Below are 26273 nucleotides of genomic sequence, written 5' to 3'. Positions count from 1 at the left end.
AAGTAATAAATGTTATTTGCAGTTAACAATTTTCTTTTTTCTTTATTACAATATTTATGGCAAGACTAGGTAATATGCAAAAATGTTATATCAATATTCCACACATCCTATGTATTTTAACAGATGATAGTAAATTATTTAATGTAACATTTTTTTATAGATGTATCCTACTAATATTATAAATGCGAAAGTTTGTAAGGATGTGTGTGTGTTTGTTGCTCTTTCACGCAAAAACTACCGAATCGATTGCAATGAAACTTGGTACGTAGACAGCTGGAAAACTGGAATAACATATAGGCAACTTTTTATCCCGATATTCCTACGGGATACGGACTTACTAACCTTCCCCTTCAATCACTATCTATTAAAAAAAAACCATCAAAATCCATTCCGAAGTTTTAAAGATTTAAGAATACAAAGAGACAAAGGGCAGATAATGCATCTTTGTTTTATACTATGTAGTGATTATTATATAAATATCATACAAAATTTATTTTTATTTTATAGTTCAGAACCATATACAACAAAACTTGTTTAAAGAAGCGCGCCCATAGCTTTTTACTTGACACATCTTTTGCTAAGAAGAAAAAAAAAATCATCTGACACAATGACATAACACGGTCACAGATAATAAAATATTTATTATTAACACGGCCGCGCCTTTTTTATATCCCTCTAATTCCATACTAAAACGTAGACAGATAATAAAAATATTAGGAATGTCAGAAATGGATGTTTAAATCTTGATTAATTAATGTTAAAATTGATCAGTGATAGTGAAACAAATAGTTTTAACGAAAACTAAACACCCTTCAACCAGACCATTTTAATGGGACCACACGGCAAGCATCAGCTTACAAATTAAAAAAGGTTCACCAAAAGTACTATAATGAAATAAAATACAGTCGAATTAAGAACCATCTTTTTTGAAGTCGGTTGGAAAGATAATAATTTCCATTTTACTTCTTCAAAAATGTGTACATCCTCTCTATCACTACAAAGTAAAAAACATTGTCGCTTACCGCCGTCTGTTGTATACTAAGATCTTTAAAATTACGCAACATATTTTGATAGGGTTTTTTTTTTCAATAGATAGAGCGATTCAAGAGGAATTTATGTGTGTATAAAATGGATGTTCCATTAAACTCTGAATTTAACGCGCGCGAAGCCGCGGACAACAGCTAGTTTACAATAGATCAGTAGACATAAAAAGTACAAGTTCCGATAATATCATAACTACATTGCTAACAACTGACAAAGCAAAAGATATTTGACGCAAAATATAAGATTCGTCAATATTTTTTTGACATGTCGACAATCGAAAATTATCGAGTAGATATTAAGTATTGAGGTGGAATTCGCCTTATCACGCAATCCAGTTCCGTCGAGCAGATGCGGTGGTTATCACAGTCATATCAAATAATCAATAATAATAAACAGAGATAATGATATGCTATCATGTAATACAAAGTTGACAAACATTTACACGCATGTATCACGTTCGCGATATTATCTTGAATACTGGCTGATTTATAATCGCGATTGTCTTTAACAAAACTGGGAAAAATAATGAGTTTGCAATTAGGAAGACGCGATTAATGAAGTGACTTTTTAAAACGGCTTGTAATTTATTGTAATCGTTCAAAACAATTGTTTTATCACGCTTTTATTAGCTTCAGTTGTATGATTGTAGGAAATCCTGTAGACTCGATTCGAACACATCAAATGGACAGATTTAGTTCAAACTTAGAACACTTATGTTGAGAATACAATAATTCCATGAGTTTATCTTATTATTCTGATTTGAATTGGGATAAAATATATGTAGTACGTATACTCTGAAGTGCAAGTGAGACAATTTAGTTGACGGGTGCTTATAAGTTTGTTTTCAATCGACTTTCAAGTAAACGGAGGGAATCGACTGTAGTTTTTTTGTGTTTATTACCTCAGAATCTTTTCGACTCGTTGAACTGATTTAATGATTCTTTTTTTATTGTAAGTTGGTGGTCTCCGAGTCATCTCATTCAATTAGGTGACAATTTGAAGGTTTAGTTTTTTTGTGAAAATTTGTTATTTAGATGTACATACCATATGAAGATATTTAAAATTAAAAAATTGAATAGGTTGTCGCAGTAACCATTTAGTAATACAGTACGGAGTAATAATTGATTTTATTAATACTATATAGCGTAATACCGTAATTGAAGAAGTATCCTATATCGTAGCACTAGGGAATGATGTAGGTTTCTTTGGTGAGAGAAATTTTAAAATCGAACCAGTACTTTCGGAGCCTTTAAGGTACAAACCAAACAAAAAAAAACTTCTCCTCTTTATTAAATTAGCATAGATTTTTCTCGAAATTTCTATATCGGCACCAATAAATTTAATCTCCAATATATTATGGCTAAAATACAACTTGTTTACCAGACATATTTTAATCTTATTGTAGATATATGAAGCACATACTTACGTCATTTATTATATAATCGTAGGAGCGGCCCTCCCGTGAGTGATAACGCCTCTGCTCCTTCGATAAGACAACCTCTCAACCGAATTCAAAAAAATGAGGAAGTACTGATTTCAACTGTTTTTTTTTTTGGATTTGTTACCTCAGAAGTTTGATCTGGGCGTACCGTTTTTGATTATTCTAGTTTTAATTGAAAGCTGGTACTCCCCGTGTTGTGCCATAGGAATTACGACAAGTTATGAAGATTTGACAGTGGACAGGAAATAAAGCTATATATAACATAAAAGAGTTGTTTATGCATATTATTAGGTACATCTGTATAAATAATATGAATCGTTAAATTTATTGCTAAGCGTAAAACTCGAGAACGGCTCGACCAATGCAGCAAATATTTATTTTAAAGTTTTTGTTGACGCACAATGAAGGTTCTTATGGAGAGAAAACCATACCACGTGTGAAAATGGGACGAACCACTAGTAATAAATAAAATAATATAATAAGAAAATAAGATAATTAGTTCAGTATTAGAAAATTAGTCTGTCTGTGAAGCGAAGATTGCTCTTTCATTGAAAGACCATAAGGAAGTTTCAGAGCCGAGTTCCTTAAACGAAAAGGACAAATTAAAAAAATGGAAAAAATGCGTAGCTACATAATTGTAAAAAGGTAATATTTATATGTAATTATTAATCGGGATAAACAGTATCCTATCACCCAAGTCATCTCATACCCTGTCTGCATACCAAGTTTCATCAAAATCCGTTCAATAATTTCAGTGTGATTAACGAACAAACATCCAAACAAACTTTCACATTTATAATATTAGTGTGATATTATGTTACATTTAATTGCATTCAAGTATTTATATCCATAATCATAATTGCATTCACGTAAACCTGCATTTCGGATCGTGTACTTATCTTCACAACAGATTGATAAAAAATAATTATAACCTCCAAATGGAAATTTTTTCGAGAACATTATCGTCAATTAATCGAATAAAATCACAATTAACTATTTAAATTAATTAGCTATGGTTGGTGAGTAATATAACTACTGATGTTTATGATTTTTTATCGTGTGTTGGCGGGAAAAATGACAGATAATAACAAACTATGTGTCACGTCTCACGTACGCTATAAATGTCAGTTTTATTACAACATACTTATGGTATTCATTTTTGTTAAATAACATATTTAACATTATTAAATTTGAATAAATGAGATGATGAAATTTGAATAATAAAGACGATAGATGAATATCAATGATATTTATTTAAAATACCTTATTTGTATTTGGTTTAGTTCCTTATTAAGTTGGCGCGTCCCACGCACACGAATACGCTCGGGGAAATATTTCCTTAAATAGGAAAATGCAACCTACGCAACTGAATAAAGGTTGAGGGTCTCATATATAAGACAGTATACTGCGTTGCGTTATTCAAAATTAATAATGTATTTAAAACTAGAACAATTTTTATTGCAAATAGAACTCAAATATATTAATGAATACATCCATTTTCTTCTTATTTAATAACGAAATATCATTAAAATGTATTTAACCATGTACAACGCAAGTCTGTACGACCATAGCGGTTGCATTAAAAAAAAATATCATTAGAGAATCATCAAAACTTCTGAAACGTCGCATATAATGTCGCCGGTCTATATTCGCAACATTTCACTTATAGAACACTATAAATAGTAGTAAGCTAGGGTCCAATGGCAACTTCGCGATCAATGCAAGTTCACGGCCAGGTGCGCGCGCAGCCCGTGACGTCATCGCCATTCATACCCACCCCCCTCCCCATACCGCCCTGCTCCCCCGGCCGCGCCCTTCAACTAATGTCAAGTGCGGACGGTACAGGGTCAAAGAAGGATACCTTGTGAAGGTTCAATTAATCAAAACAATCACAAGCGGTTTGATATAAATGTTTATAAATTCAAGACTTTTTAACGGATTTTATATGATTGGCATAACTCACATATTTTTCCCTTTCTCAGTCTAGACTCTAGAGGCAGGAACATCGCATTCGTTTTTTATTGTTATCCTATGCTATAACGTTTTCGGTATAATGTACATGATACATTTTAAGTTTTATAAAAAAAATATAAATGATAACAAATTATTTAAAATTTGTTTGCTTTTACAGAATAATTTAAAAAATGTACTCTACTTAATATATTATGTGTTCTAACAGTAAAAGCGTAATAAGAAAAGCTTGAACCGAACCTGCATTATTTTATGAGAATCTTTATTCACAATATCATATTACCACGGGCCAAGTGTGGAAAACCACTAGTTATATACAGTACATTCTATTATAGCGCTTATATATTGGAAATAAGGTGTATTATTTAATATCGTATATAACCGTAGCAGCGCTACTACTGTAGCAAGGCGCTACGCGTAGCGTCCAATTTCTGATTGTTTTTATTTCTGTAATATTCACTATTTAGCCGACTGTGACAGAAGTAGGATAGTTATCTCAATAGTCAAATTAAATTTTAATCCTACTAATATCATAAATGCGAAATTTTGTTGAAATGGATGGATGGTTGTCCATACAACATCCATATGTTTACATAGGCTGCTTTTACCCGGGGTACCACGCGAGTGACGCCGCGAGTTACAGTCAGTAGCAAATAATTATTTTAATAATAAGTAGTATAATACTGTTTTAATAACTCGTTAGTTATAAATATTTGTTATTACTTCCTTTCTTTAATATTTAGCAAATTTACATAACGCTACTTCCAAATTACATTTGAGTAATTTGTCATGAAAATATAATAAATATGTTTTACGGTATATTTTATGTCTGTATGTGGGAGTCGAGCACGCTTCGGTACGAATTGGGCCAGATCGCACCGGGGAAGCACCACACACCCACAGAAAACCGGCGTAAAATAGTGGCATGCCACTGTGTTTCGTACGGTGAGAGGGGGAGCCGGTGGTCTGTTTCCTCTTCCTCACCCCTCCTTGTCCATTTCTTCTTACCAGGCGTCAATCCTTACCTTTTCCCTTCCCTTTAAAAGCGGGTAAGGTAGCGCATCCACAGAGGCTACCTCTGCGAATGTTCAAGGACGGTGGTGATCGCTTACCATCAGGCGAACCACTAGATCAGTTGCCCGCTATGACATAAAAAATGTGCTTCATAAATGACAAAATGATTTACAAGACAGTCAGTATTGATCAAAGATCACAGCAGTATTATTCACGTGGATGTTTGAGCCCAGATAAAAGGCTTTCAGCCTATATATAATTCCATATCAATTTCAGTTCATTTAATGACGCAGATTTTGCTTGATTATCGTAATATGTACTTTAAAGAAAGATTCAAACAAAAAAAAAAGTGTAACATTAGGATATATATCAAATCATAGGAATTTTCGAGTTATTTAGAAATCTGATTGATTAAAAAACAATTTACATGATTTTATTTTCTGTCCTTACTTAAATTATGTACAAAAGTCTGTCTTTCTTTCACTTTAAGATACGAAGATATTACGATTCATCTTAAAGCTTAGAGTGTGATATAGGTTACTTATAGCCGCGGCAAAACATCTCATTCCATTGGGAATTTCCTTTGACTGCGCAGGCGAAGCCGTGTGCGAAAAGTTTGCCACCATACACCTCAACTTACGAAACAATCCTCCCCGCTTGGGGGTGGGCGTGGGGTGCGTTGACGTCAATCCACCCTTGACATTGCTGGATCGATCTCAGCGTCGCAATATCGAGGCCAAGTTTACAACGGGGGTTGAGTGAATGAATTCAGGTATGGTAATGAACGATTTGCTAAACTCTGGACTATCTGAAACTAGCCTAGCTTAACATATACTTTTATGAAGCTCACACACGCTTTTAGCAGCTATTACAGAAAGCTTATTGTTAGCGTTTTATACAATCGGTTTATTTTGATATTGATCGATTACATTTGCGATTTTTGTTTATTTTAGTTTTACAATTTCATTAATTACCAACTTAGCAAGATAAGTTGACTGTTTACTACATATTAATAAATTGTTGTTGTAATATAAAAGTCACCGATATAATAAAAAAATGAATTTTAAATTTGGCTTTTGTAATTTTTCTTTTAATCTGCCACCCTCACAAATATTTAATTCGTTAATCGATCTTTCTATAAATAATATCATCTTTCCCCTCCTTATCAATCACAATGACTTCTATAAAATATACCTCTATCTCAGCATTCCAACAAAGCAGCTTAGCAGTTCTGCGCCCTTTCTAGTGACCCTAACGACCTTGACCCCTGCCGCAGCGCGTCTGACGTCATAGCTTGCTCGAACTATATATAATTAGTATTGGCTTTCAAACATGGGTATTCTATGAATAAAGGAATGCTTTTAATTGACCGATACCGGGATGTAATGTTTGTGTTTTACTAAAAATGAAATCACAAAGGTGGAGATTTTACTTACTTTATATTTTCCATTTTCATATAAATTATTAATAGGATCTTTACGGCACAGCTTCAGTATTTTGTTTGCAACTGTTTTTATTTTTACACAAAAGTGTATTTACCACCTGTCTCTATGATTCAGCGAAGTGACTTGTCTTGTTTTTCGTGGTACGAGATTTGCACTGTGGATATTCCCATTTAGTCTGTGCCTGTTTTAAGCAGGACATATTAATATATACTAATATCCACACGCTTAAAACTCAGTTTATATATTATAGGATTTAAAAATGGGAAATATCTGTACTGTATAATAGAGCGATTTTTTTTTAATGTGTTTAACACATAAATTTAAATACGGGACAGATTACAAAAAAAAATGGCATTTTTTTTAGATAGATTTCGATTATTTTTATTTATACAAAATAAATTCTTAACAGAAAGCTAAGAAGCTCCTTCGTGTCTTATAATTTATCTAACAATTTAAATGTAACTTACTTTTGTGTAAATGCAATTATTGTCTTAGAAAACTGCTTCCTTAAAAACTATTCATTGGTGAATCACACCACAATGTGGCACGGCATGACCATTTTAGGATTCAAAGATGACAGACAATTGATTAAATTATGAGTAATGGCAAAGAATATTATTCCGCACCTGGATATAATACTCGTAAGAATAAAATAAGAAACCTTTTAAAAGATGCGATCACTAAAAATATATGAAAGAGAGAATAACTTTAGCATTTTTTTTGTCGAGAAAGTCTATTTAAAATCTCGATACGACCAAAAGGCAGCATAAAATGAAAAATATCGCATATTACGCTTCTTATCAACTCATACGTCAACAAAGTCACAAATTATCCTAATCTTCCATACTAATATATATATATGTAACAAAGTTTCTTAGTTTTTCTATAGAGGGTACTTCCAAATTCAGTAGTACTGATCAGATCCTGAAAGTACTTTCACTAGCAGAAAGCTACACTCTTCAGGAGTACCTATTTATATATCCGGGGCATAAATCTAGAGTGCTACGGTGGTTGCAAAATTTTATTTCCATATTATTATGTTTATCCTATAAAGCTGTAGAGTTTGTTTGTATGAACGCGCTAAAGTCAGGAACTACTGGACCGATTTGAAAATTTTTTTCAGTATAAGTTAGCCCATTTATTGAGTTAGGCTATATATCATCACGCAAGACCAATAGGAGCGGAGCACCAGTGAAGAATGTTTCAAAATCGGGGCACATTTTTTCTTATTGAGAGCTTCCGCTGCGTGCGGAGTTAGCGTTCTGCTGCGATAAGTCGCAGCAGAACGCTAACTCCTAACTCCTAAGTTAAGCTAAGGCTTAAGCCCAAAGTAACTGTTCCACGCGGCCGAAGTCGCGGGCGGAAATTAGTGTTTCAAATGGGAAAGCCCTTAAATATTCTGGCACTCCGCAAACACACCGGGCCGAGCGCCAAGCGAACCGGTTCGGAGCGGGTGTGCCAGCGCCAAGTGCTTTAACCTGTATCATTGTATCACATTCTTAGATAACGACGCAGTTTCAGATTTATGATACAACAACACTTCATTTAGCTGAAACGTGTCTTTGAAATGTATTACGATTGAAAATTACTCTGGGGCTGTTGACATTTTTATAACTCAGCATGTATTTGAATGTGTTGTTATGTGTTTTACTTACTGTGAATTTTAATAAAAAATAAACAAATATTTTTCAATCCCTGTAAATTTAAACACAAGACTTCGTTGACGTGGGTGTATCATACTGTTATACATAATTAGTGTATAAAAATATGAGCTTTAATTTCGAACGTGGTTTCAACCGGCCCATTAGCTCAGTTGGTTAGAGCGTCGTGCTAATAACGCGAAGGTCGCGGGTTCGATCCCCTCATGGGCCAGAACGTTTTTTGGATGTTATCTTATTTTGGACTACGTATTAATAATTAGATAGAAATAAAGATTTATTAGACTTTAATATTAATATAAATTATTTGTTTCCTTTTTTTCTTTTAATTTTCTTTACAAATAGGTAAAATTCATAAAAGCTTCGTGACATTTATCAAGAAAGTATATTATTTTATGTATAGTTCTATAAGGGAAGAAGAGGGTGGGGTGAATACCTCCCACTGCCTGCGTCAATAACCACCTGGTGCTAATTTATTTGTAGACCGTACCTTTACATTGTTAAAAATTGTGTCTTTATTCTTAGCTAAAGAAAGAAAAACAAAAGGTATAGGGAATAATTTATTGTAATTTCGAGTTTTCTAGTTCATATAATTATAATCGATTTTTATCGAGTATTTACTCTTTTCTTTATTTTTTAGAACTGAAAGATATTAAAATTATCACAATTTTATTTCCATAAGCACCTTCTTTCACAAACCCAAAATCCATTCATATCCAATTCATTCATAAATCTGTATTATTCATAATTTTCATACATCCTAACGCCATCTATCGAAAATATTAGTAAACTTTAAACTAAAAGAGCTAGTAACTTCTAATTCGAATTTCAGAATGTCCCTGGCCGATTCGTTCCAAATTAAAAAAAAAGTTACAAACAGTACAACATAACGATTTCATTTTTTTGTATTAATGGTGGCTTATGTGCGTCTGTTTGTGAACATTGTAGATGAAAATCGGTTGAGCCTTTATAATATCATCAGCTATTCTCTAGTTGTAAGGGCATCAGGCTAATTTTCTTATTTCACAACTCTCAATATAGATAACAAATAAAAGACAATTAAACACACACAAGTAATACGTAATTACGAGTAATAAACACTATATCTAATTTAAAAATTAATGATGGCCGTCAAACGCAATAGAGTCTGATGTATTGCTTTTTATCTCAAATGTTTTAACAAACAATGACATACATTTATTAAAACCTAGGAACAAAAAATACAAACGTAAGCATACAATTGTCTTTATTCATTAATTATTCAATATCTACAATAATTACAATACAGTAACAAAAATATATAATCAGTAATTACATTAACAACAATTATGGTTTTTGGACATTTTCATCTCACATACAATATATTACATATACTAAATGTCTTTTAAGTCTCAAATAAACACTTATTTTACTGTATCCTTTCCATTTCCTTTTGAAGTGAAACTTCTTTAGAATCGTTGTGATTTCAAACCTGATGCAACGGAAAAAACGACAGGTAAGAGACCCGAATACAAAAATGTGTAGAATGAAGCCGGCAAAGAACGAGACAGAAATATATATTTTATATAATGTATTCATCTCATATTTTTGTCGATTTACTGAAGTTTCACTTCTATCGTGTGTGAATCGCACACACACCTTTTTTTGTTTCCAGAACAAATAATATACGACTTTTATCTTAGATATCTGTTTCCGTTCCTTAAAATGAAGTCAACACCGCGTACAATAGCTAGCGAGTTCTGTTTTAACTTTTCGTTTAATTAATGTTTATTTGAGAATTAACTATCTCACAGATCTTAAGCTGCATGAATGCATATAGCAATAACTACATTAAATTTATTTTGAATAGATAATATAATAAGTTTTCGATGTTTTTTTGTGTATTTTCTACAATTATTAATAACCATTATGAGATATAGCGTGTATTAACAATCACAATGGAGATTTTAACATTTTAAATGTAAAGATACATTATTTGTACGCACGAAATGTTCTAATTTATAAAGCTTAAAATTTTCAAATTGATGAGAAACAGATGTAAACTACTTTTTATTTGGTGCTTTTTTTAAAAAAAATCCGGAAAATAAATTGATTACACGATATTATATATTCACTTTGATTAAATTAAGCGTCGATTGATTAACATCATTTAAATGCAATTCTAAACCAGAAAATCACATACGAAAAAAACTTTTGCCCATTCACTGAAATTTACTCCTCATAATGAGGGTAGTTTGTAAAAATCGCAACTAATTATCGATAACGAGCCAGCGGTGTTTCGTGTGCTCGATCTGCTGCTGCAGCAGCGGCGTGCGCACGCGCAGCCGCACCTCCAGCGAGCCGCCCGCCGGCCGCCGCCCGTCCATTAGCTGCGAACGGAATACCCTCGTTTTTAAGAAACAAAAAAAAAACACTCAGGTTGATGGAATAACTATTAAATTATTTGTTTTTTACTATATACAATTCTGATACATGTTTTTTCACTTGCATCAAAAAAATAAAAAATAAAGAACTGGACAAATCTATTAACGCTTTGCGGATGGATGCTTGGTGAAGCATGCATTGAACTACAAGTGATGACTGGACTCCGATTCTCGATACAATTGCAATGACAGTAGTTGTATTGAATTGAATTGACAGTTTTTCATCATCTCTACGTAGTATAAAAAAAATCGCTTTCTCTGTCTATCCGTCCTCATGTATGCTCACATTTTTAAAACTGCGCAACGAATCGAACGTGCAAAATTATTTTTTAAAAGATAGAGTTACTCAAGGAGGAGTAGTTTAATAGAATCATCAATTTAACGCGTGCGACACCGCGGGCAAAAATCTAGTATAATATAACCTCCAAGCATCGCATTCTCTAGTTCGAAGAGTATTCCAGCAGTCACCGCATATAACTCAAACTCAAACATTCATTTATACAATAAGACTTCTTTTATTTATTTATTTTATTGCAGTTTTGAATTGTCATAACACAGCATTAACATTTTACACACCATTTATTTATAAGTCAGTGAACTCACCGGATAAGCCTCATGCAGAGTGACCTGCGTCTCGAGCGGCGCCAACTTGACCGCCACCGCGCCCACCAGCGTGTCGCGGCTGAACCAGCCACTGCAACACAACAGGTTGCTACACCTGCGGGACACGCCACTACACCACACCACACTACACAACACCACACCACACTACACTACACTACACTACACTACACTAGATTATACTAGAGTACACTAGAGGGGACTAGATGAGAGTAGAGTTAAGTAGAAAAACGACATACAAGTACACTAGAGGAGAGTGGAGTGAACTAGAATGCACTAGGGACTATAGTACAAACTACATAAAGTTACACGAGAGTACACTTTATTGAATTAGAAGAGTTAAATAAAATAGAATGTAGTAGCGTCTAGTCAAAGTACATAACTACAAATATACACTAGAGTACACTACACTAGACAGGACTAGACTAGAGTAGATTATACTGGACTGCGCTATGGTATCTAGTATACCTATATATATTTCAGGTACAGAGGTAAACAAGTTTTCAACATTCATCAAGTTTCCAAAAGGGGGGGGGGGGAATATTTGCTATTTTATGATTTATTTTGTTTAGATAAATAGCGTTGTATAAGAAATAAAGGCGATTACACACACACAGAGAATAAAAGGCAATTTTAAGCAATAGTTGCGACACAAACATTATTAACACTTTGCAATGGCAATATTGAGAATGTTTTAATCATGCTAATGCATGTTATATGTCGATAACGAATCTTAAAATTGCCTCATATAAAAAACAAATTAATGTAAAATTTTGTTTGATTTATTTTATTATTATATCGATATTATTAAAGCATAAAAAATATTAGTGTAATATCTTACATGCGCCCACAATTATCCTATAATGAATAATAAATAGGCAAACGATAGCAGTGTATGCCTGCGTAAATTCAGATTCGAATTTAAATCTTCAAACAAGTATTAGTCAATATGTAGCCTAGGTCTAATAGCTATACAATCGGTTCAGCCGTTTCGGATATCGTCTTTAAGTCTAACTCACTACCTACATTTACATTCAATTGCAAAATAATATTGCCATGTACATTTTGTATCTCTACCCAATTTGATATAGAGAACAGCCGACGCGATGACGTCACAACTGCCGAGCTCAGGGATCTATGCAGGGGGTGCCATGGCATATTTTGCGAATCCAATTTGACTCAAAGCGAGATCTACAGGCGATAAAGCCACAAGCAAGATCGATGACGTCACAACTGGCATATTTTGTGAATTCAATTTGGTACAGAGCGAGATCTGGCCACGCGATGACGTCACAACTCACCCCCTGGAGTAGACTTCGAACTTGATGGCGTGCCGCTTGAAGGCGCGCGCGCAGGCCCGCGCCTGCCGCTGGATGGGCAGCGTGTACGTGGCGCCGTACTGCGGGCTGTTCGTGTCCTTCACGAGCGCCGTGCGCTCGCACACCGGCGCGTCCTGGCACAGTGTTCGTTCGTTGATTCGGTGTAAAAGTATCGTGTCAATTGTGAAAGATGTGGAAAAAATTAATTGAAAAAATACTTTCTCTTTATTTATTGTATAATGTATCGTGTGAATTGTGAAAAGGTGATAAAAATCGATAAAATAAATTTTACAAATCTTCTAAGCCGTAAGTACGTAAGGCTGCGGCCATTTTTGTGTTATTGCATTAAACTGATGATAAGTATGGATACTGTAATTTCGCAGAAATGCAATGATTATTTGTAGATATGTTATAAAACTGTTTTAATTCTAATAAAAAAGTCTTATTTTGACATTTATAAAAGCGTTTTCTTATACAAATTTTAAATTCACGATAAAAACATTATCCAACTCGAAGGACCAAAAATTAGAAATCAATTAGAATTCAATATAAAATATGAGCGTCGTTATAATAAATTAAAAAGCAATGGTTTAATGAAAAGAAATAGAGCAAAATTTCAATATTTAATTCAGAAATAAATAAATGTTTTAACAATAACAATAAACAACAATTTATAAAAAAAAATATATTTTGTCACGTAAACATATTCAAAACACTAGGATTCCCCATGTGGGATTTAATTGCCAAAAAAAAAAAGTGAACACTTTAATCCCGAAAACGTACAAACTCACCTGCGGGTAGGGAAATTCGAACTTGACGTACGTGTCCACCTCCCTCGGGTTGGGCACGGTGTACGCGATGCCGCGCACGATTGTCAGCTCTAAGTCGTTCTCGTTAAGGTCGCTGTTGCACTGCACTATCGCGAACTGGCGGCCCTCGTAGTGGAACTTGGGGGGAGGTTGGTTTAGACTGAAAGTGCGTGACATTCTATATGAATTTAACGGTTTCATTTAAAAAAAAAAGTTAATTTTTCTTACTCTTTTCTTTTTGAGCGAGTATACTGTGAACAGTATGTATAAGATGTATTTATTAATTGCACAAAAGCCTATTTTAACTATATTTATGACGGTGATACATTAAATCTTGGGAAAGAGTACTGTTTACATTGTGTCTATGAAGAAAACTTTCAGGATTTAATAATTTCTGGCACAGAAAACTGTTAAAAACTTAAATTTTATGACTAAATAAAAGTTATTTGTATCCACATTATAATAATTCAAAAAAATTAGACAGGATTTATTAAATATTAATGTATTCGTAACATATAACACACAAACCCATCACAGTAGACCATTATATAGAATAAGCAGAAAAAATACTTTTTTTTTCTTAACACGTACCTCTTAGCAGCGACAGCAACATCTAAATCATCACATACTCCGCTAAGTTGCCCATAGCGCACTATTGGTCACGGTAAGTTACACATAGCCTTAATGGATTTTTTCACATTTTTTCCCGTTTTTCCCCGCGTTTTCCCAAACCCACCTCTTAGCAACGGCAACCACATCCAAATCCTGCTTCACGCTGACCGCCATGTGCTCGAAGCGGTTGCTCTCGGCGATGTTGCCCATGGCGCGGTAATGGTCACGGTTGGCGACACACAGTTTCAGTTGGCGGGTGAGCTGCGCGTGTAACCGGGACATGACGTCATCACCGTCGCTGGTGATGAGGGAATCCTCTTGCGGATCGCAGTCCTCCGCCGACACTATGTCGAAACTGGAATTGGTTGGTAGACATTTTACATTATCGCCGACGTCGGCGCGCCCGGGTGGCCTTTTATTTATAATTAGCTTTTGCCCGCGGTTTCGCACGCGTTAAATTCGACGTAGTTTAATAGACGTTATTATACACATAAATCTTCCTCTTGAATCCCTCTATCTATTAAAAGTAACACCATCAAAATCCGTTAATACACAAAATCATATAAGGATCCGTCCAGCCTTTGCGGAGGATTTTAAATATTGTGACAAGTGAATTTGATATATAAGATAAATAGAAATACATACATTTCCTCAGACATTATTAAAGTATCTCTTAGTATCTATCTTACAAATATTAAATTTTTAGGCATTTTTTTTATTAAATATAAATAAAAATACATACGTTTCCTCGATTTGTTTCTTAGCCTTGGGCGGCAGAGGGATGGACTTCAAGTCGACGGGTAGACCACCTTTCGTCGCTTCTATCAAGGAGTCGAACCCTTTCGCAGCGCGAAGGTATTCCTTTGCTTGCTCCATATTACCTGTGCGGTATTTTGATAATTACTTATTCTTTTATAACTCAACTTAAACCTGTGACCTTGTGTTCTAAAACCTAAAACTAGCTTCCGCCCGCGACTTCGTCCGCGTGGAAAAGTTACTTTGGGCAGCGGAAGATCTCAATGGGAAAAAAATTCCCTGAAAAAATTATTGGTCTTAGCGTGATGATATATCATAGCCTTTCTCAATAAATAGGCTATCTAACACTGAAGGAATTTTTCAAATGCTACCAGTAGTTCCTGAGATTAGTGCGGTCAAACAAACAAACAAACAAACTCTTCAGCTTTATAATATATATTTTAAAATGAGGTAGTGACGTCAATTTTGACACCTCCATGTTGACGCGACAGACGGATATATCAACAACAATCAACAACATGGACATTAAAAACCCAAAAAAGATACTATTTGATTATATTAGCATAGGAACAATTAGAAATTAAAAAAAAACACTCTATGATGATTAGATTATAATATGATACTAGCTGACCCGGAAAAGGCTGTTAAAAGGCTGTAAAAAAAAATTTCATCAAAATCGGTCAAGCCGTTTCGGAGGAGTATGGCAACGAAAACTGTGACACGAGAATTTTATATATTAGATGTTAGATGTTTTTCAATATTACCACCACAGATTATACGACTCACCACTCTTCTTAGCATTAATGGCCGCCTCCTTGAACTCCTTCTGTCTGTGCATCAGTAAAAGTAATTGCTTATCGTTGCGGGTCAGTTGTGGGGACGGACGCGGGGACGGCGTGGGGACAGCGGGGCTCGTGGGGCCCGCGGGGCTCCGGGGCCCAGCGGGGCTTGCGGTCGGTTTGGGGCTTTGCTCCTGGAATGGATGAAATAAATTCAAAGTAAATATGAACCTTATGCTTATAAAAATTCACCCCTATTTCCTTTGGTCACGACAACACGCGTGTACGGCTAATCGATTTGCCAATTTTTCTTATTCTTTCTTTTATTGTTTGTTATTGTCGGGTAGAGGATGTTATGAAAAAAATCACTCACTTATTTTCTTAAACTATCTTTACCATACGCTTGTAAAAGTTAATAACAGTAAAAAAAGTGATTCTACATTTATCCCCCCTCCCCCAATCCTTATCTGAAATAATAATCCGGCATCATCCTAACAATTCGAGCTAATTTATCCCTCAACTCACCCCAGGTATAGGGGCAAATCCATTCGGGGTGGGCAACTCATCCAGGGGCAGGGGTTTGCCCGCCGCGTGCAGCCTGATTGCCTCCTGGTACTGCTTCACGATCCGCCCCATGCGACGTGCCTTTGACGCGTTGCCTTGCTCTTTCGCCTTCGCCTCTTGTTCCTGTAAAAAGAAATTGATAAAGACTTCAAGTTTCTGGTATGTTCTGTTTAGCTTGAGTCTATAACTTAGTCTATGTTCGGAGACATTATCAGAAAGCGATGAGATTTTTAACCCGCCATCCGATCAGTTACATATTTATGAGGTAGGATAAAGCGCGGACGAATTCTAACAAACACGCGTGGCCTACAGTGGAACACAGAGGGGTTTTAGTCGATAGGAATCCGACATAACCCACAACCTCTTCCCCGGGGGCCGTGGAAGAGGTCGTGGGTTATGGTACGTAGGTATGTAAGATTTCCCCACTAAAAAAAAGGGTAATACGCTTCGTTACGTAACGCGTTACAGCCAATATGAAATTCAAATTGTTTGATCTTTAGCTAAAGTTTAGTATACTCATACTTAATCTTCTAATATACGTGACCGTTGCAGCACAAGCTGTGCTATCTCATTTTTGTCCAGGTCTTTGCAACTTCAACCTATATTCACAGCTCTTTATGTTTTTGATTGATTTTATGACTTAAACTCATAACTAGTGCGGGGAAATAACTCGATAAAATTTACGTCACACAAAAAAGTTATCAATATAGCAGCACAATATTAAAAGCAGACACAGTAACTTGGTAAAGGAAAATTTTGGTCATGTTACCTGAAAAGCAGCGAGTCTCTGCTTCAACGCCTCATCAACACTTGAAGCTGTGATCAGTGTCCCTTCAGAAGCCGGAGCTGGGGTTGGTTCTAGAACAATCATTCAAGAAAGTTTATTCTCTAATAGTCCACATTATCCAGACCACAATTAACATCATTACCATCAAAACTCTTCCTTTGGAAATTTTTCAAACAAACTAATCTTTAATCTTTTTGTCATAAAAATTAATAACAAAAATATGTCTCATACAAACAACCGGTCTCGAATTTTCAACTCACCAGCTGAATTCTGCACCTGCTCCTCACTGGTCTGCGACCGTACAGCAGCAGCGATGGCCTCGGGGGTCGGTAGCTCGTTCAGGTCCATGGCTTCACCAGCTTTGTACGCATCCACTACAATATCGAACTGTTTCACCACCTTCAAGTATTCGAGGGCCATTGCTTTGTCACCTGCATGCTTGCTGGATAAAGCCGCGGCTTTGAATTCTTCTTTACGTTCTGAAATTATGTGGCCAATATTGATTTATGGATTCTTTAGCTTCACTGATTCTTTTCTTTTTTGAGTTAGTAGAAGAAACACTTGTTTCAGTAGTCAATGTGTCATTAATTCAAAAGATTATTTTCAAATTGTTAGATCTCATTTTAATTTAAATTAAAACGGTAAAAAGTTAAGACATAAAAACACAAAAGAAAAATATTAAAATTCTCCTCTTTTTTGAAGTTGGCTAAAAATTATATCGCTTTTATTTGCAGAACTTACTTAAAATAAACCTAAGTCCCTCTTCTTTGGCTGGATCCACAGCCGCTTCTGTAGGCAATGGTGGTGGCGGCTCCTTTGGCTCAGGTGGAGTTGCTGGCCTTTCCTCCCTCAAGGATTCCGTACGTGGAGGTGGAGCTGGGGCTCTCCGAGCTGGTGGTTGAGGAACTGGTTCTGGTTGTGGAGCTGAAGGTGTAGTTGGGGCTGCTTCTGATGCAGCTGGTGCTGCTGGCTTGCCAACACTGACTGGAGGAGGTATGTCTTCTTCGTTAATGGGACGACCAGCTTTCGCCTGTTTTAATAAGTCATTGAGGGTTTTGAGGCCACGGCCGAAGCTGAAAGCAAGATAGAAGATTTTTATACTTGAACAAATACAATGAAATATAATTCATTCAATAGGTAAGCCATATATAATAGCAACTATATTTATATTTATAGCCATTTGCCCTGGCTTCACTCGGATCCAAAAGAAAAAGTATAGGTTACTGTTTGAGAACTACTATTATTTAGTTAATTTTCATGATCAGATTAGTACTACTAAAAATGAAGCTCTACAAAAATACCAAAAACTAGCTTTTGCCTGCAGCTTTGCAGGCGTCAAGTTCGGAGTAGCTCAATAGATGTTATTATACATATAAACCTTCTTCTTGAATCACTCTATCTATTTTCAAAAAAACCCCATCAAAATCCATTGTGTAGTTTTAAAGATCTTAAGCACACATACACACATACATACATAGAGGAAGAGGAGGGGAGTGACTTTGCTTTATACCATGTAGTAAAGATAAAACACTTACCGTCTAGCACGACTACCCTCACCACTCTCTTTAGCAGCTTTCTCCGCAATAGTATAATTAGATATTCTCTCTTGTAACAAACTGACAGTACTATTCTCAGCACTGACAGTGCCGGGTGGAGGTGGCGCTGGTCTGCTGAGTCTGGGAGCTTCATCATCAAATGCCAGCTCTTGTAGTTCATTTAATAAGTCTGGGTCATCATCATCACCTGTGAAAGTGACACATAAGTTAAGTCCCGTGTCCCCTACTGGGGTATGGGGCAAATGATATTTATCTGTTTCACTGATCGATTTTCTTTACGGACAAGTAGGTGATCAGCCTTCTGTGTCCTGCCAGACCGAGACATTATTTTTACGCGTCCCCACCGGGAATTGAACCCAGGACCCCTCGGTTCTACGCTCACGCGTTAACCACTGGAAAGTGACACATAATGAGTATTTATTGATTCTTATAGATGATATCATGTAATTCAGGTCAATAATTTTTAGTTTAATCAAGACTAATAAATACAAACTTTATTTTCATCATTAATCATTACTATATTAAGGCTATTGACACATGCCTACACAAATTAACTTTCGATACTACTATATATATATTAATCTTACCTGATCCCTCATCATCAGATGGCACATCCCGCAAGCTAGCAGCTATCATAGCATCTAGATCGGCTGGTGCCACTGTAGCTGGTTTCGTTGGCCTGCTCCTTTTGCCCCCACCCCCAGTTATAGCAGCTAACTCTGCTTCTAAGTCTCCATCATCGTCAGATAAATCCATCGGCTCATCATCAAAATCCGGGATGTCTATTAGGCCAAACTGTGAATGAAACAATTTATTTTATTATTTAAATTTCAATAATAATGCAATTAATTAAATAAATAAATACCATATTATGAATTTAAAATGAATTGCACTGTATTTACTTTAAAAAACCTGTTTTTTGCCTGCATTTGTTGGTGATTAAAAAATCTATTTGTTTTATTAATGGGGAAAATAAAATACACAACATAATCTGGATAAACAAGTATCGTATAAGTATTAATAAATTGGATGTTATATCAACTTTACATAAAGCTTTTTTTTAATAGAAATGAGACAACTAAGACATCTCAGTTATTTTTTTATGTTCCTAGTTAACAGGCAAGAGTTTTAAGAACGCAATTACATATTATCTGAAAAAGTCCACTGTTGACATACAATCAGCTGATAGGAAATAACAAATGTTAACATTTATTGGAATATTACATAGGAATAGGATATGTGACGGCAAGTCTAAAAATATATTACGTACAATTTTTTAATATGGTCTCAGATCATATAACATTAATGTAAAGTAAATTATAATGACTCACTTGCGACAAATTGCCTCTTTTTCCGGAATTAGGTTTCCTAGACATTTTGTAATTGTATTAGTACTTTTTTGTATTACTAAAGGCAGTCCTCATTTAAATTAAATACAATTCGATTCCTTATTTATATCGATATCAATTTACGGTCTGTTTATTTGTGACAAAGAAAATAACATCAAAGATCAACAGTCAACTTCACTAATCGCTGTTTGCATTGGATTTTGACTTTGTGATTTTATTTGACAGTTGACGACTGACGTACATAAACTTTTATGTATTTAATAATGGCAATATTGATATTTCAACCGGAATCCCTATACATGGTTGAAAATTAATTGGAAATTGGAATATTATACATCGAACATACACATGTTACAAAGGTAGGTGGAAGAAGATGTTGAAACTTTAATTTTATCATGCACATTAAATATATGTTGCCTTTTTTTAATAGACAGATAAATTAACCGTAAAAGTCATTCAAGTTAATTCAGTCAATTAATATTTATTGATTAAGTACATGTTCAAGTCTCTTCTCTATCCGACCGCTACCGGATTATGATGGCTCGTTATTTAAGTTTATAACATATTTTATATACGTTAGTGTTATTTTTTATCTATATTTTTAACTATATAGCAACATTCAAAACACGAGAATTCATTATCTGTTCTCTGTCTGCAAGAGTGACGTATGAACGGCAGGAACGAAAACGAAAGAAAAGCCTCTTGTGCCGTTGTTATCTTCTATCATTTCTGAAGAATGGAGACAAACGGCCAAGTTAATGGGCTTAAATCTAAAAAGAAAGACAATGGAGACGGGAAGGACAATTTATGGTAATTGTTCAATATTCATTTACAAGTAACATGCAGCATCCATATAGGGTATCCAATGTGTCACACCTACGTGATGTCAAGAGTCGTACCTGAGAAATATGTGACCTAGCTGCGACGTTTTACCTTTGTTTGTAAAATAGTCGTGGAATCCGACACACAACTGTATATGTGGAACTTCGAAGAGAACAGAAAGTTGACACATGTCGTGCATCTACATCGTCTAAAAGTGATTTTCATTTACAGGTCTGCGATTTTAGAAGAGGTCCAAAATCAAGGGAACACAAAATTACCATCAAATAAGAATGTACTTGTATTGGGTGATAATGAAACGGGTAAAACAACACTCATAGCTAAATTACAAGGAGTTAAAGACCCAAAGAAGGGGTCAGCTCTCGAATATGCATATATAGATGTAAGAGATGAATATCGAGATGGTAAGTTTGTACAATAACAATTGGTTCCTCAAATAAGAATATAATTACACAAATAATAATATCAATACAAGATTTTATAATGATTTTTTACAACATAATAAATGTTTTGTCAATTGTTTTTATTGATATGATTAATTATTAAACAATAAATAGCCTTATAATTACAAATACAATAAAAAGTACATAGTAACATTAAAATCACCACCAAATAAAGCCTAGTCTAGACTTAGAAATAAATGAATGTTTATTATTGATATTAAGTTTGATATTTAACAAATTGAAATTTTCTTAAACATGACAATCTATTGACATTAGCACTGCCACAATCACACTAAATTGTAACATTAAATATAGCATATGAAAATCATATACTGCATAATAAATCATTTCATTTCATTTGATCTGTGCATGTCACATATTTATGTAGTCTCATATGTACATACGCAGCATAATTGTGTCTAGCTGTATTTGATATAAGAATGCATAGTTTATATAGCCTTTGAGAATATTAAAAATTGTAAAAGTTACTGATGTGTATCTTAATTTGTGAAGAACCTTCTTACTGAGAATGAGGGAGCCTCTCAGGGCATCTCATGCATTTACATATATCATTTTACTTTATTAAACATTTACCGAGAGAAATCATAGACTTAACACTGAAAAATTATAAATACATGGTTTAATATATTTTTTAGCATTTAAGAAACTTGTATAATTTCCATCCATTTTAATTGATGTTGCAAACAAAAGTATCTTACTAAGCTAACCAGTTAAATCACACCAAAATAAATGGAACCTTATTTGGATGACTTAAAGTCTGATTTAAACAAACCAAAAGAGATCCACCCAGGATTAATTTTTCATGAGTATTTTTACAACCATCAGGGTCATCGTTATTATAATTGCAGTTACCATTACTGAGTATAAAGTTGCTTCCCATGTCTATCCCTATATATGAATCTATGCTAATATCTTTAAAACTTCGCAACAGATTTTATGGTTATTTATTAATAGACAGAGTGATTCAAGAGAAAGGTTATATGTATGATAACATCTATTAAACTACTCCAAATATAAAGCGTGTGAAGCCGTGGGCAAAGCTTAGTTTATTAACAATTCAGTTTTCCAAACACCTCTTAAAGCACACAAATTTTTCAGATCACACAAGGCTCAGTGTATGGGTCCTAGACGGTGATCCAGGGCACACAAACCTGCTCAAATTCGCACTGAATGAAGACACATTCCCTCACACATTGGTGATATTCACGGTGGCCATGACCACTCCCTGGGGTATACTGGACCAGCTGCACACATGGGCGGCGGTGCTTGGTGACCATATAGACAAATTGGATCTCACGCCTGGTGAGTTTGGTGATAGATTATGCTTGCGTTAAATCTGGAATAGTATGTTTAAATAGAGTGTAAACTTACAGAATTAGTATTTTATTCACGAGGAATAAGCACATGTAAGTAAGAGACAGCCAAAAAACTTCCATATTAAAAGTAGTAGCATTAAGTTCCATCTAATTTTCGAGTAAATAACTTACATGAAATAATCTCTCTTATAGCAAACATTCTAATAGCAAAAAATATATTTAGCTTCAAATGTAACAAGGAAAAGAAATATTCAAAAAGTCTTATATGTCACTATGTTATTATTATGTCACTTAATTCATATTATATGCAGGTCTTAAAAAACAGTTCAAATAGCCAATTACTCTAGCTCCTACCAATTCGTTAATATATACCAATACATTTTAACGGAAAGACGTTTTAACGGATTCTAAATGCGATTTATTCATTTCATTGTTTACATGCTCGCTGTAAAGATTTCGAAAATAATATAATGAATAAATCGTGTTTAAATGTAAATTCGTTAAAAAGTCTTTAATTCCTAAACTCTATATTTCGTTAAAAGTTGATTTTTAAATACATACATATTTCATGATCAATAAAATTCAATAAGAACATTTTTTTCTAAATCTAAGTTATATTCTTTTACGTATGTTTCTAGTCAATACGAAATTAAGCTAAATGGAAATTCATAGGACTTTTACTGGCAGATAGTCGATATTTTAAGGAGCTATGGCAAATATTTATTTAACAGGGTTGTCACTGCCTGAAAAATCTTTTAAATGCATATTATCTTATATTATATTATGTTGTTCTGAGGTGGACGAAACACAAAAAGAATAGTCGAATTGAATCAAATCGACACAAAAGTGGAATCCTCATTTTTTTAAGTCGGTTGAAAAATCAATTAATCTTTCGGTGTGGTGTTTCAAAATTAACTACTACGTAACTGAATAACCTGCGGTTAAAGACAAAACAGACTAAGCACTTGTAATTGATAACTTCCATCAACGTAATATGAAAATGGCTCTTCATTAACACATCTACTCTGTGATCTATTCTTAAAACCGTCATATCTATTGCATAGATGGCAAGGCGTATATCCTACTTCCTACTATCCTACAAATATTATAAATGCGAAAGTTTGTAAGGATGTATGTGTGTTTGTTGGTCTTTCACGCAAAAACTACTGAACCGATTGCAATGAAATTTTTTTTGTACGTAGACAGCTGGACAACTGGAATAACATATAGGCAACTTTTTATCCCGATATTCCTACGGGATATCGACTTACGCGGGTGAAACCGCGGGGCGCGGCTAGTTAGTCATAAGCGCGTCTCTAAAATGTTAAATTGCAATACCTACATGCTTATAAATTCTCAGTCTCTCAGTCAAAAGAGGGGTGTATAACTATGACGTCGACTATATGTCTGTTTGTGTGTGTGTTGGTCCGTCTGTAGCATCGTAGGTCTCCAACGGATAGACACGACGGCCGACAGCACAAAACGGGGTTGGGGGGGGATTTTGTTTTTTTAATTTAATTTACGTGTATGAAGGAATCATGTTACAATCATTCAAGTTACAGCAAGCTTTTAGCATGTAATATGTTTACATGCTTAGATGCAAGAAAATTACACGTTGTTGATAAAAGTATACAGAATATCATATATATGTAAAGCTTCATTAATATATATGTATTTCATTGGCATTAATTCGGACGAAAAATTTAATAAAACGTTAATATTTAATTTTAACATAGCATTATGCACTTGGTTTTAAAAAATACCTACCCTTAGATCGCGATTTAAAAGTTCCCTCTATCGTGCAATCTAACAAAACATATAAACCCCGCGTATTGATCGTGTAACCGGTTGCAGCGAGCTTAGCATCTCAGCGAGCTCGTGTTTATTTCTTTCCGTGAGTCAGCCTGTTGCGTATTGCGTCATCGCAGTGACAATCGATTAACTGTGGCTGCAGATCGTTGGATAACTGCGTGTTTGGTACGCAATGTATGCTGGATGTGGTTCTCTATACGCTTTAGGTTGTAGGTGGTCTTTGGTGGTACCTCTCTGTAGAAATTTTTTTAAAAATGCATCGTATCAATCGTTGATGTAATGAGAAATATGAAGCGATTCTAAAATATAGATGTACTGAAATAAATTTGAGTATATAAATAATATTTAATACTTCAATATTGGTTTAAGTTCATATAATGACATCACGCCGAAACTTCATAACGGATATGATACGTATTATCCTGATTAATTTTCTCTTAGGATAAAACAGGTATCTTGATATTCGGGCGGAGCCGGGACGATCGTCTAGTAATTAATTTATCTTGTCAGGTATAATTATATATCAGTATGGTCGGCCGTCCGTTCATATCTTTGCGAATAATATTATTTTTAAAGATATAAGTATATAATTTTTAAGACTTACATATGGTTACATATCTAGGTCACTTCAAACTTATGAAAACTCAAAGCTATAAAAGTATTACAATCCGCTGAAATGTAAATTTGACAACCCTATACATCACGCATGGGACCATCATACCTCTACAAATTAATTGCTAGCATCGTAGATATAATTTAATTTAATAAATCCGCTAATCGCATTTGAATGAGAAATTTTCTAAGAATAGAAAAATAATATCATGAGGATTTGATCCCGCGTCGCCTTCCATAGCTGAGTTGGGATCACGGGCGGCCAAGAGGCTACGATTTGTGCAAAATTGCGCGGGTTCGAATTCCGCCCCGTGTTCCAATTTTGTTCTATACTACAAAACAAAAAAATAAATCGCATTCAATCTATCATTAATTAAATTACAACATAAAAACGTTAGTCCAATAGAATATAAATTGTTTACTACGACGAAGTAAACAGCCCTGTCGATTACCGAATTAATTCGACGTAACTCAACAATTATTCGTGAAAGTAAAGAGGTATTGTGTTTAAGTGTGCCAGGTGGATAAAATATATTCGTAAGAACGGTTCAGATCGGTCTTCCGTGATTGTGTTTTCGTGTTAAATCTTTGCCTAGACTTCTAACTTAGACTTTCTAATGATACAATGCAATAGTCATATTTCTATCTTTGATCTTTTCCGATTTCTTTGAAAAACCGGCATGAATTATGGTTTAAATTACTTTTTAACAATGGATAGGAATTTCGAATGCGTGTTTGATAGGCTGGGAAAGATTACGATGAGCGACTATTTGCTATTTACGATGAAACTGACGTTTTAAAAATCTATGCATTTAAAAGATAGTCGTAGTTAGTTACACTATCTCACACTCAAGAACGGCTGAACCGATTTTTTATGAAATTTGCTATAGATATAGGTTGAGACATAGACATATCCACGGGAACCAAAATCATGCGTGTTATAATACCCTGGACCTCTTTATCCTTTCTAAAGAGAAGGAAAGCTAGTTAAATGTTATTTACAATATATATATAAATCAGACATTCAATACGCGACATTGCTCTCCGCAGTCGGTCTTTTATAATATTTCATCTCAACAAT

The 26273-nt window shown here is 34.6% G+C and overlaps 2 protein-coding genes and 1 non-coding gene across 4 annotated transcripts in view; 2 read left to right on the top strand and 1 right to left on the bottom strand.

The window, feature by feature from the left end:
* Positions 1–8713: 8713 nt before the first annotated feature.
* Positions 8714–8787, top strand: Trnai-aau. The gene has a single exon. It is a non-coding gene; the product is annotated as a tRNA-Ile (tRNA).
* A 1015-nt stretch (positions 8788–9802) lies between these two features.
* On the bottom strand, positions 9803–20329 carry LOC119830404 (coiled-coil and C2 domain-containing protein 1-like). 2 transcript variants are annotated; one of them, XM_038353419.1, is made up of 14 exons: positions 20131–20329; positions 19387–19594; positions 18779–18986; positions 17985–18316; positions 17504–17722; positions 17226–17314; positions 16418–16579; positions 15900–16086; positions 15100–15238; positions 14482–14712; positions 13728–13905; positions 12919–13070; positions 11600–11714; positions 9803–10942 (listed from the first exon to the last, which is right to left on the bottom strand). In XM_038353419.1, the coding sequence occupies exons 1-14, from the start codon at positions 20173–20175 to the stop codon at positions 10823–10825; spliced, it is 2385 nt and encodes a 794-aa protein (XP_038209347.1). In that variant the 5' UTR covers positions 20176–20329; the 3' UTR covers positions 9803–10822. The 2 variants fall into 2 exon arrangements, with proteins under 2 accessions (XP_038209347.1, XP_038209355.1); XM_038353427.1 differs by having other exon boundaries at positions 11600–11690.
* Positions 20330–20794: 465 nt separating this feature from the next.
* Positions 20795–26273, top strand: part of LOC119837797 (cytoplasmic dynein 1 light intermediate chain 2) — a 10974-nt gene continuing 5495 nt past the window's right edge. Inside the window, exons 1-3 of the mRNA XM_038363598.1 lie at positions 20795–20958; positions 21202–21392; positions 22551–22754. Of these exons, the coding sequence (XP_038219526.1) occupies positions 20885–20958; positions 21202–21392; positions 22551–22754 (469 nt within the window). The 5' untranslated portion in view covers positions 20795–20884. The remainder of the gene's footprint in view (positions 20959–21201; positions 21393–22550; positions 22755–26273) is intronic.

Source organism: Zerene cesonia, chromosome 1 (assembly GCF_012273895.1).
Source record: "Zerene cesonia ecotype Mississippi chromosome 1, Zerene_cesonia_1.1, whole genome shotgun sequence".
Classification (NCBI taxonomy): Eukaryota; Metazoa; Arthropoda; class Insecta; order Lepidoptera; family Pieridae; genus Zerene; species Zerene cesonia.
Note: the sequence above shows the minus strand (reverse complement) of the source record. Positions and strands in the feature narration are given on the sequence as shown.